Below are 12442 nucleotides of genomic sequence, written 5' to 3' on the forward strand. Positions count from 1 at the left end.
AACCAATACCTTTCAGATGGGCACAAGGCAACTCCATTGCAGAATGGTGACTGATGAATTAACTAAATAAAAAAAAAAATCCTAAAAAGTGATATAAACATAACACAAAGAATACAGATACACACAAAAAATGTGTCTTATAATCAAATGTTATGCATTGCAACTGGATGAAGTCACTTGTGGGACAGGGACCTAATCCAGACAGAGCAACTGTCAGCAGATGCTCATGCCAGCGCAGGTGTTGAGTGATGATAGCACTGTATTGATCATTGATTTCTCTTGACAATGTAACTGTTAAACATTCCCTCACAAACTGTAAGAACCTTCAGCTCAATGTAGTTTAGCTAACTATAAAAATCATATCTCTCCTTTTGTATTTGCCCATTCCTCTAATAATGCATACTCTACACATAAAGGAAGACAGTCGCTCTACTTAATACATTACAGTCTAACAAGCAAGCTATTTTTTTATGACCAGTGCAACAAAAATAACAGGTAAATAACATACATCTGTACACAGGGAATGTGCATGAAAGAAGGCAAGAAAAGGCTTAGTAATTCAGGCTCTCTATCTCATTCTTACAGCCTCTGTCCTTCAGTGGTCCTTTGAGGTTGAATCTCATGCTCTGAGTGTTATTTTCCCCATATCACATAAAAACATGTAGTACAGCAGTGGGACATGGCCCACACGGTGCAGCTCCTCAAATGTGCTGATGTGTCCACATTTATTGTGGTTAGTTGTGCTTCTGGCTTATGGCGTATGTACAGTAGTGGACGTGGATAGAACAGCTCAGCAGAGAGCACTAATGGTGTGGAAAGTATGTTGAACACTTCCACCAGCCTCCAAACTCCAGAGAATAGAAGCAGTAAAACTGTGATTAACACTGTCGGCAGCTTGTGCTTGTTTACCTCCAGCATCGCAGCGTGCCTCACTGGCTGCGGATAGCCAGAAACAAATGGTCTCAGCTACATATGGCATCGGGGCGTCCAGTTGCAGTCGCATCATTTTATCAGTGCCCTGATAATAATGGAAAATAAAACGGTCAGGTCATAGCAATGGGAACAGTTGATGCAGGTTGTGTGAGATGAGATGGGGGACTCAGCAGTGTAATGCTGTCCAATTTTCTGATGGATGAACAGACTTGGATACCTTCTACTGTGTCAGAACTGAGTTCACAGTGTGTTTTAGGTTCACAGTCAGTCATTGAGTCCACCATTATCCAATTATAAATACAGTGTGTCCATGTCAGAGGCCAGTGTTGTCATCAGTTAATGGTTACTGGTCCCAATACCCAATGGAATGCAGTGCCATATGACCAATTTTCAGTCATTACATTTGGAAGTATTACAGATTAGTAACTCCCTCTATCACTGACCTTCTCAATTCATTGTGTCCCTGCTTCCTCTTTCTGCTTGTAAAGGCTTTAGCTAATTAGGAATGAAAAAAGTTGGGATGATGTCGTTTGGCTCAGCTGATATTAAAGAACAGCAGAAAAGACATTGCCCTCGGTTAATCTTAATATGTGGCCTCCAGCTTCTGAACTATAGCTGCAGTACTTAAGAAGAAAACAGTAAAAGGTGACTGAAATGTAAAGACCATAATTAGATTTTTTTTTTTTTTCAAAATCTTGTATTTACTTAAAAAGAGACATACAGTAACCATTGACACACGATGGCTGTGACTCAGAGCAGGTTGTCCTGTAACCTTAGGTTGGCAGTTTGATCCTTGTCATCTCTAGTCTAAATATCGAAGTGTCCTTGGGCAAAATACTGAACCCCAATTTTTTTTTCTCCAGTGACCATCACCATCAATGTGTGCGTGTGTATGTGGGTGGGGTGAATCAGCCAAATACTGTAAAGCCCTTTGGGTACTCATACATGCGTAGAAAAGCACTATATAAGTAACACCCATTTACCATTATGTCTGACTTCAGTCACCAAGGAAAACTTTGACAGACATAACTTTTCAGGACTCAGAACTGAAGCTCAGGGGTTTGGCAGAGACTGAAAAAGAGAGAGTGAGAGAAAGAGACGGCACATAAGACAGAAAATGAGAACAAGAAAGAAAGGGGGACAGATAGACAGCAACCGAGGCCCAGGTAACAACAAAGTCTTTGGGATGAAACTAAACATAATGGTCAAGTGCCACAGAGAGGCACAAAACCACAAAACAGCAGCTGCCACAGCAGCAGTAGGAATAGAAGTACTATCAGTAGACACACAGGCTTGTGCTCATTTACCCTTGCAGAGTCTGCAGAGCTGCACTGTATCTCCATTTTCCAGCTGCCCAGTTGTTTGCCCTAACACAATGGAGCATGGCAGCTCAACAGGTCCTTCCTTTTCTCTCTTATATTTTTGCTCCGACAACATGTGATGAATTTGAAGAATAGTCCATGTCCTTGTCAATAACCAGTTCACTCATTGTCTGTGTGGTCCTCTGTACAGGTCATGCAAGCCAGTATTCTGTTTTTCTTTGTTAACAATATGAGTTGTCACACTGTATTTACAGAGTTCAAGAGTTGTCAGCCAAGTGAGTAGCAACCCTGGGAGTTGTAAGGACAGCCTCCAATGATGTGTGTGTGTCAACATGCAATTTTAGTAATTTTGTTTAAAATGTTGTTCCTGTATTTGAAAATGCAATACCTTTAAACTGAAATTGAGAACACATTAATTTATACCATTAACTTTGAACGTATTGAAATTATAAGGTTTATAAGACTAAGCCCTGATCTCTTTACAACAAATATACAGTATATAAAAGCTGAAATCAGCAAAACACACAAACGAAACCCCTGATTTAAGCCCAATAACAGCCTGATACGATGAGCATAGGGTGTCTGGAACTGACAAATGGCGTTGGACATGACAATCAGTCGTTTTATCTTGTATAGTGTGTCATAGTAAACGACAACCGATGCTGCATCTGAGATGCCTCACGACGTCCCGACACAAAGTCTAGCCTGTCAGAATCGTCTGTGAGACGGACCAGCGCTGACCAACGGGAGCACAGATGGCTCTTCTGTTCACAACCTTCTTGGCATATCAGACTGAACCATGTTCATTAAATATCACAGTGATACAGCTAGCATAGTGACCTCAAAGTCAGCCTTGTGAAGTAGCTTCCCTCTCATGGCTAGCTAGATAGTTTTCGGCTTTACTACCAGCTTAAAACACCTACTCTCAACTTCTCCATGAAGGACAGACAACTCAGCCACTGGTCTCTTCGTGCAACTCAGAGATGGGTCTATAGGCTTTTTTATGCTTTTCCAAACACAAGCAGTCAGTATCACACACTCTTCTCCCGATCCCTGGCACCTCCAAGTCATGAACGACATCAGGCTGTGATCTGTCAGGTGCCAACGTGTAGTCTGTCATATCTCTTGTCTAAACATTTATGACGCATAACATAGTGTGACATAGTGACTATCGTATCAGACAAACTGTGTAGTCTGAACCAGGCATAAGTCTGTCTTCCACATAAGTTAATGCATTTCTGTTAAACTGTCCATTATGGATTTGTATTTGAATTAAAATTTATCGACATATTAGAAAATTTTTTTTACTTCTCTTTTTAAAACTACCCATTTTTAGCCTCTATGTCAAGCCTGTGAAGCCCCCTCCCCCACTCTCCACCTTTGTGTAAGCCAGATTCTTGCATCATTACCATGACCATTATATTGGCTCCTCAGCTATCAGTTGACCCTCTGATTCCATCCTTGATAGTACAGAGAAGTGAGCAATAGAGAAAGGCTTTCAGATACATCATCCCATGGATCACCTTTCACAAGCATCCTATGAATCAATCCAAGGATATGTTGAGGAATTTTGAAGACTTTCTTAAATATAATTTTCTCTTAACATTTATATATTAGTCATTGGTCACTATAAACATTTTTCTCCCTTTACATGTAAAGTATTTCTTTGACAAGAAACATGGGTGTTGTCTTTCTTTTTAGTCTGAAATCCCTTCTTTGTCTTTACAGGAACTGTATTTCATTGGTGGAAGGATACTGATAGCTGTGCATAGGCTTTAAGCTGGGGCAACCAGCTCAGCATTTGGTTTCTTAGCTTAATTTCTAATGTAATCTGATTATATTAGTATTATTATATTAGTTATTAAGTTTGATGACTGTTGAGGCTAAGAGTCTGATCTGCCAAATGTAATATCAGATGGCCAGTGTCAGACCTGCCATCCCTTCAGTTCAAACATGCTTTAATCTCCCATTTCTCATCAGCTGATTTTGACATACTTCACTTTTATTCCACCCTTTTTTTTCATTGCTATTCTGGTCTCATCCATCAGTTCAAAGCCGATGATTCTGTCATTCTTTTTGTTCAGACAATTCCCACCACTTTCCCTCTTGAGGATAAATCAATCCATTTGCTAGTATGGTAGAACTCGTGGACGTGGATCAGTTTAGGTGTTGCTGAGTAATGGAAGCATCTCTAATAAAAGAAAAAAACAAACACATTTCCTTTGAGTGTAACAAGGGTTGAGGCTCTCCCTGATAGTCTTGTCTTTCATCTCGCTTCATATGACAAGTCAGATTAGAAACGGAATTGTCAGGTAATAATGATTTTTGGGGTTGTTTTGTGTGTGGTGGTGGTGTTGTTGTTGTTTTTGTTTCCCCAACCAACCAAGATGCTGAATGTGACACTGAACTCATCAAGGGGCTGGGATCAACACTACTATATCTTGAAATGCTCTGGTTCTTTAATCTTTTGCCTGATTACCGCAGGCATACAGTATCGGATGAACTCCAAAACCCCTTCATACATCACTACCACTTTCCTCATATGTCCTTTTGAATGTATTTTAAACTGGAACACTGTTAGAAATTCAAAAGCAGAATGTGGACTAGTTTTCAAACACTCTGAAAGGCAACTAAGACTTAAACAGTGCAGTTGTCCTATCATTGCTGGTAGTTTGTTGATTGTTATGACAGATATTGTGGCGTACGATAGGATAATTCTGACAAATATATTTTGTTAGCATGTGTGCTTTCAGTAATTATTGCATGCTTTTTAAAAGTAAGAAGTGGTGGGGCAAAAATGTATGATAATAAATACGACACTGAGTGGCTGACGGGATCCTTCCTCATTTCTTAGGCTATGGTGGCTTTTCAGCAGGTAAGGAGGGAATGATAGTAGGCTTAGATTTCCTATTGCTGGGCTGTTTTAGAAAGCCAGGCATGTTCTTTGACCCAATGGCACCTTTCACCCCACCTCTTTGTTGTAATTTTCATTTTTAATTGCAGCATGTAAGAAAGACATTTTTGACAAGGTTCCTGATGTGTGATATGCAAGGTGGACAAAAGGTAACAATAGGGCCGAACATAGATGAAGGCAAATTCAGAGCGTGGAGTTATCTGGGAAGCCATTTATTACATGTGACACTCTTTATTTTCAATAATGAACTGGGTGAGGGGAGAGAGTGAGAAAGGGAACGAGTGGGAGAGAACGTATCTCTTAAAGAATCACTGATAAACAATGAATGGCTATACATGGCTTTGGAGTGAGTGAGGGGAAGAGAATGTGGATAGGTAACGAAACTGTCCCGTTTGTCAGTGTGCACCAGTGGTGGAGTCTCTCTTTGGCTCTGTGCGTGTGGTGCTGGGCTGTCAGTGGGAACAGAAGAAAGAGGTGGGAATTGATGGAGACCAGTGAGACTAGCAAGTGCACTAGCTGAATGAGAAGCAGGGTATTCTGAGCTCTCTGTGCTGAAGTCTTCCCTGCATGCACACGGTGTGCAAAGTTCTTAGTTTGATCCGCTTCACTGCACAAACGGTGGATGTAAGGTTCAGATTCTGTCTCACTAATTATTCACATGGCACTGGCAGGTGGTACACTGCTGCATTAGTCAGTTAATTATAATTTATACTCATTTCAGTGGGAATAACTTTTTTTCTCCTCTTTTCCCCTTTCCATCATGTTTATAATTTAGTAATATTTTATAGCAAACCTGTTACAATTGCCTTGGTGCATTACACTCAGTGAATTTAGTACTTCCCTCTAGTTCTATAACACCTTTGAAATCATTAAAGAAAATGTACTGGAAAACGTGATTAATAGTTGTCGCATTAAAGTCATTTCTGTTCATTATTACAGCTGATTGATGACTGAATACACTTGTGTGCTATTCCCTGTGATTTCACAATGTAGTTTTTCTTTTAACTTTGTTATTCAATATGACACTTGGGAAAGTGAGGAACAGACAGGTCAAAAAATACTTTTTATTTTATAGACAGGGTACAGATGCTGTCATCTTGTGCTTCATCGTCAGGGGACAGCTACAGCTAAGTGCCTTAAAAATACCCTGTCAACTTTCTGTAGTGTTTTTTTTTTTTTTATTCAGTGTAGCACCTGTGTTGCTATGGAGTTGTGAGTGTAGATACCAAAAAAGAATTACCTGCAATAAGTGGCTTGGAGGACTACTTCTGATAAAGAGACGCAGTATAGAAATGTGACTATGGAGAAAAGTTGAAATAATGGATCAGCTTTTTAGCTCTTGATGAACAGAAGACAAAATGGTCCTTTTTACTACTTGTTTGCTGCTTTGCCCACAGCATAACACAAAAAAGTTATGATTGGACTTGGTTAAATGTTTTTGGAGAGGTAGGGTACGGCCAGCGGAACAATCCATTACATTTTGGTGATGATCAGGATCTTTGTCCCGATCCACAACTTATTTATTTATTTATTTTACATTGCATTATGCGGAAGCTGATCTGCCTTGGTGGAGGTTTGCATTGTCTGAGTGCTGTCTACTTGTCCCTTTAACTTAGAGAAGGTAGAAGAGCGTTGTGTCAAGATATTTTAAGATGGTGTAACATCTTGTATAGATGAACAGGGCCTGTAACCTGTCTATTCACTGCCTGAAGAAAGACTGGAAATAATGTAAAGCCATTTCAAGTCGCTCCACTCCACTGGTTCAGATAGAGCATCCACAGAGCTCCCCCTTCAGAAATTGAGAGATGGAGCCACAGTTCTTTGGGACTCGGTGTTCCTTTTGACAGCAGTAAAGTGCCCTTGGCCTCCAGTGTTTCTTCTTGTCTCCAGCATAACATCTCCTTTTTAACATAGTTGTCTATAGTTGTAAGGGGATGATGGTGGACACACTGAAAATGCAGTCCTTAAGTCATGGTGGAAAGAATCCATGAGCTGACACCCAAAGCCGTCTATGCTGCAATTCTCCTTTAGGGCCAGGGTTAACTGTTTAGGCCTACTGTCCATCAGGAGTGAGGTGAAGGGCCCATGAGCCATTTTCACTGCCCAGACTGCCCCTTCAAGCCAGTTTGACTTCCCCAAACACTGCCTACAATCCTTATGAAACACTGGTGTAGTAGATGTTCTAGGACTGACACGAGTCTGAATGCTTATAACGTTAGGATCTTGTCAATGAACCAGACACCTCCTTTGTAACAGGTTGGGTCTCCCTGGCCTCTTGTAGCATGGTCACCACATTTGGCAATAAAACCCAGGTGTTTGTGGAGCTTTCCGTGGAGGAAGAACCAATGCTCCCCATTGTCTGACTGCTGTCATGTGCCAGGACTACAACAGCCAGCAATACATGGCTGGCAACACTTTTGTGCAGCCAGGTGTTGGGAAATGGCCATAGTTGATCCTCAAAGCAGGAAAGCGATTACAGCCTCTGAGGAGGCTGCCCAAAGGGCTGACACCCGCTCCTTAAAACAGTGAGGTAGATATCTGCTTGTAACCTCACATGGCGATAGTACAATTTCCTAGAGCTCATATGAACTACACCTGTCAAGTCTTGGAAATGAGATAACCCCTTATGGGGTTGGGGTGTGGCTGGCACACCAGCAGGTCATTAGAGAAAATTCTCCACAGTGCACCTGACTCAGATACAATAAGTCAGTCACCCATACATATGGAATTACCTTAGAGATCAGAGTGTCTGCATACTAAGTCCTTATCTCACACTGTTCTGATACTCTTTGTTGAATACATCTATGATTTCCTTGTTCAGAAGTGATTATGATGATGTGGTTTTGATGCTTGCATCACCTGCACTCACGTCTTAACTACCCCAGTTATTCAGCAAGTCAGTCTGTCAGTCAACAGTTTGTTGACTGAGAAAATTTAATATTCTTTGGATTCCTTCTTGATGGTTACAAAGACTTGTCACTTAGTGTTCAAGCAAGCTCTGCATGTTCTTCTTACTGTCTGTTCACTCACAAACACCTGAAGGCAACAACTTATTGTAACCATTGTTTATCACATTTGTTTTCAGTTTTTGAGTTGCACGCTTGTGTTATACTGTCTCATTCATTTGCCAATAACTGAGGGCAAAGACTAGTTCTTAAGAAGAGACAAGATTCAGAAATTCTCTAGAAATGGGACAATAGTGGTTTTAAATTTTCCATTTAAATAATAAGGCCATTTTTTATAGATAAGGATCTTTGCGAATATTTTGTAGAGCAGCTTCTTGTTTTGCCAAATCTCTCTGTATTATATATGCGAATATAATTATAGTGCAAGAATGTGAAAGGATAAAATTTGAACTAATTAAGGAACTGCCATTTTTCTGGAAACTCTTTATAAAGTTTGCAAGGACAAAGTACTTGCACCTGTAAATACTTACCTGTATTTAACTTAGCGTTCATATATAAGTTCAAAAATATCTCAAACTTCATTTCCTCAGCTTGCAGTCTCTTTATCTCACTGTCTCCTTGTGATTTTCTTTCTTTTCCTTTTTCCTTTTTTTTAAACCAGGGTTGGTGAGGGAATTTAAAAATACCAGAAATCACTTACAAATTGCTGAGTGTACAGTTCACACCAGCCCAGCTGTGTATACGCAGGTTGCAGAAAGCTGCAGGCAGCATGTCCATGCAGTCCATTTAAATTACAACTCTATTCAGTATTAAATACGTGTATACGTGGGTGTGTTTGTGTGTGAATGTGTGTGTGTGTGTGTGTGTGTGTGTGTGCATGTGAACAGGTCTCACCCAGTAAAAGCTCCAAATTAAATGTCCAGATTCAAGAGCTTCTGCTGTGCAGTAACATGCTGACCTGCAGCTTTGGCGGTTAAACCTCCCAAAAGCAGCGTTCATGGTCTTTTTAAAACCTCTTTAGACTCTACAGATCAAAAAGTTGTCAGTTTTTTGCCAGGTTGTAATTTACTATACTGCAGCCCATCTCCTTCCCTGCTGTTTCCCTAGTGATTGGGTATGTGTGTATCAGTGTGAGGTTTATGCACCTGTGTTTTCTAAATTGTGCTTGATTTTTAACACTACATATTTGTACACACATTATCCTCTACTCTAAGCACCAATATTTGTGAGGTTGAATTTGTTATATAGATAAGTAAAAGGTATTTAATGCTGCAGCTGTGGCCACTGCATCAGTCCCCCTGTTAATTTAGGAAAGTAATTTTGCACTAATACCAGACTGACATTTGCAATGGATGTGCCAAATCTAAGTTACAAATCAGTAAAAGGCAGGTAGCAGCAGACTGAACCCAGCTACAATACTGCTGCTGCACCTTTATTTTTGTCACTGAGTTTATGCTCCTGCTTGGAGCAAACAGCTGGGCAGATAAATACTGAGATTATTGTTTTTTGGGAGGAATAAGAAAGGTTGTAGCGGAATTACAATAACAAGTACAATAATAAATAGGCTACATTACCTAAACAACAGAGGCAGGATCCGATAAGTGGTTTACTCTGCTGATGCAACACTGGGGTCTTTTTCTCTTGGCTTAGATATATATGCTGTTGTCAGTTTGTTGGCCCCGATGTGTCTAGTAAATACAAAAAGCAACATATGCAAATGGAATGGCCTCATTTTGGCTCCTCAGATCACATCAACTAGCTGAACATCTCATTACACCTCTGTGACTGGTTGAAAGAGCACGAAGTGACGGCTTTGTTGCACTGACAAAAAAGCCCAACAAGTGGTGCACATTAAGCTCGATGTACAAAAAAATTGCTTAGCCTTTTCTGGTGATTGGTATTGAAACTTAAATTTAAGTTTCATTGGCTCACTGAGGTCACTGTAATGAAAAACTTTCAATTCGAAAAGGCCACACGCCTGTACCATTAGTGGGGCAACGTTTTCGGTACCTTTCAGAATAGTTACATCTAGATGTACAGTATCTATGCATATACACTCCCTGAATAGAATACTGGTCTGTTAGATGCCTTTGCTGAACACCAAAGCAGCTTTACTTTTGCAAAATCAAGAAATGGCTTGCTCGTGTAAAATATTAAATTATTATTACAATAAATAAATAAATATACAGTTGCAAGAAAGAATAATGGCACTGTTTGCAATTTCCTGGTTTTCTGCCTAAATTGGTCATAAACCAAGCCCCTAGAACTGCCTTATTTCATTTGTGTGACATCACCAAAATCAGGAACATACTGTCTGGAAAAACTGGTCCATGCATTTGTTACTTCCAGGCTGCACTACTGTAACGCTGTACTATCAGAATGTCCCAGTAATTCCATAAAAATCCTCCAGTTAATCTAAAATGCTGCAGCCGGAATACTCGTATCTCTCCCATATTAGCGTCTCTCCGCTGGCTCCCTGTAAAATCCAGAATAGAATTTAAAATCCTTCTCCTAACATACAAATCCCTTAATGACAAGGTATCTTAAAGACCTCGTAGAGCCTTATCATGCCGACAGAGCACTTTGCTCTCAGAGTGCAGGTCTGCTTGTGGTTCCTAGAGTCCACAGAAGTAGAATGGGAGGCAGAGCCTGTAGCTATCAAGCTCCTCTCCTGTGGAACCAGCTCCCAGTTTCAGTTCTGGAGGCAGACACCCTCTCTACCTTTAACATTAGACTTAAGACTTTCCTTTTTGTCACCAGCCATCAACTGCACAATACAACTTCAAAAATAAGCATCAATATATTATGTGGACTTATGAACGTTGTGCAGGTCTAATCCACAGCTACAGGAAGCACTTGCTTGAGGTTATTGCTGCCAAATTTGGATCAGCCAGTTATTAAAACACTGTTGCCATTACTTTTTCCAACCTCACTTTGTATGCTTCATGGATGTGTTCAGTAAAGACATGAAAGTTTATGGTTGTTCATGTTTTATCAACTTAGAAATCTTGTGGTTGTTGATATTTGTGACTTTAGTGCAGATCAGATCACATTTCATGACTAATTTATGCAAAAATCTGAACAGTGCCATTACTTTTTCTTGTGATTTTCAAAACAATTTTAAAATGTGTGATTTTGATTTATAGTGGGTCTACAACCAGCCAGAGATCAGTTTGATTGCAGCACCAGTGACAACGTAGAATATTGACTGATTACTCAACATTTATAATGACTGTATTATAGTATAATATTAGTAATTCTATCCCATGCAGACTGTAGTTTAGCAGTATATGTTGTGTGTGTGATCAGTGCATTTCATTTACCTGATTGGCACTGGCTTTTTAAAGCGTCATTCATCTTTGATCCTTAGACTGTGAAAACCAATCAGATGACTATGATTTTGTTTCAAAATGTCAATGTCTGTCAGCTAGAAAAGAGTAGAACTCCTTTGGGTAAAAAGAATGGTTGCTTTAAGAGAAGCTTTGTGGATTAAAAATAGGTTAAATCACTTAGAGAATAGATTTTTTTTTTCAGTTCAAGGTAAGTGAAGTAAAATAACTATTTTTACGGGCCTTTTTGTTTATATAACATTTCCTAGATGCTTATCAGTCTGAGGTTCTCCAAGCCAGCCTGTCCACTTATGTTCCTATCAAGACTTAGTCTTTACTTCACTGACATAAAAGCCTTCTTTTTGTAGTTCAAGTCACAGCTAGAATAATCACTTTCTCCAGCAGGCTATAAGAAGTAGATGGTTGGTGCTAAGAGAATAACTCCCTTTCCCCCCCTTTTTTGATAGTCCTGCTCTTTTCACAACTGGGTCTCCCACTGCCTTTTTCTTGAGACAAAATGTAAATGACCTTAGTTTTCTGGTTCAATGCATAGTTTACTTGGGGAGCACAGCGTCACTTCATGTGTCAAGGAAATAAAAACCTTCCACTTAACACAGTTGTGCATTACTTCATCCTGCAGATTGATTTTCAGCAAACTGTAGGATAGAATCAAGAGTTGTTATGTCAACCAGGAGGGCGGATGCTTCATGTGCACATGTAAAAATGCAAAAATGTATGTATAATTAGTGAAGTAATCTTAGTAGTGAAACTTCGGCACTGGCATCAAAAACATTACAAACAATACCAAGTCCCCAAGCAATTTTGTCTTTACAAAAAAATGAAGAAAGTTGTGGTCAAAATGTCACTGCTATCAAACACATCAAACACGTTACTATGATATTTATACCATATCACACACCCTTGAGTGTACGTATGCGTGAGTGTGTGACAGTATGTGTGCATTCATATACATGAGTACATGCATTCCCAAAAGCTCTCAGTAGTGCCACAGGTCAACGCACTCTAACTTGAAGTGTG

The 12442-nt window shown here is 39.8% G+C and overlaps 1 protein-coding gene across 4 annotated transcripts in view; it reads left to right on the plus strand.

Moving 5' to 3' along the window:
- The window catches only part of LOC109957907 (acid-sensing ion channel 1-like), an 83801-nt gene that overhangs the window by 11066 nt on the left and 60293 nt on the right, over window positions 1-12442 (plus strand). The window contains exon 3 of one of the 4 annotated variants that reach the window (XM_020596187.1): window positions 2892-2948. The exons of the other annotated variants lie outside the window; for them this stretch is intronic. Within the exon in view, the coding sequence (XP_020451843.1) occupies window positions 2892-2927 (36 nt within the window). The 3' untranslated portion in view covers window positions 2928-2948. Of the gene's footprint in view, window positions 1-2891; window positions 2949-12442 lie in introns of those variants that run through there. 4 annotated transcript variants of the gene reach the window in all.

This window comes from Monopterus albus, unplaced genomic scaffold, assembly GCF_001952655.1.
Source record: "Monopterus albus unplaced genomic scaffold, M_albus_1.0 scaffold1.1, whole genome shotgun sequence".
NCBI classification, from domain to species: Eukaryota; Metazoa; Chordata; class Actinopteri; order Synbranchiformes; family Synbranchidae; genus Monopterus; species Monopterus albus.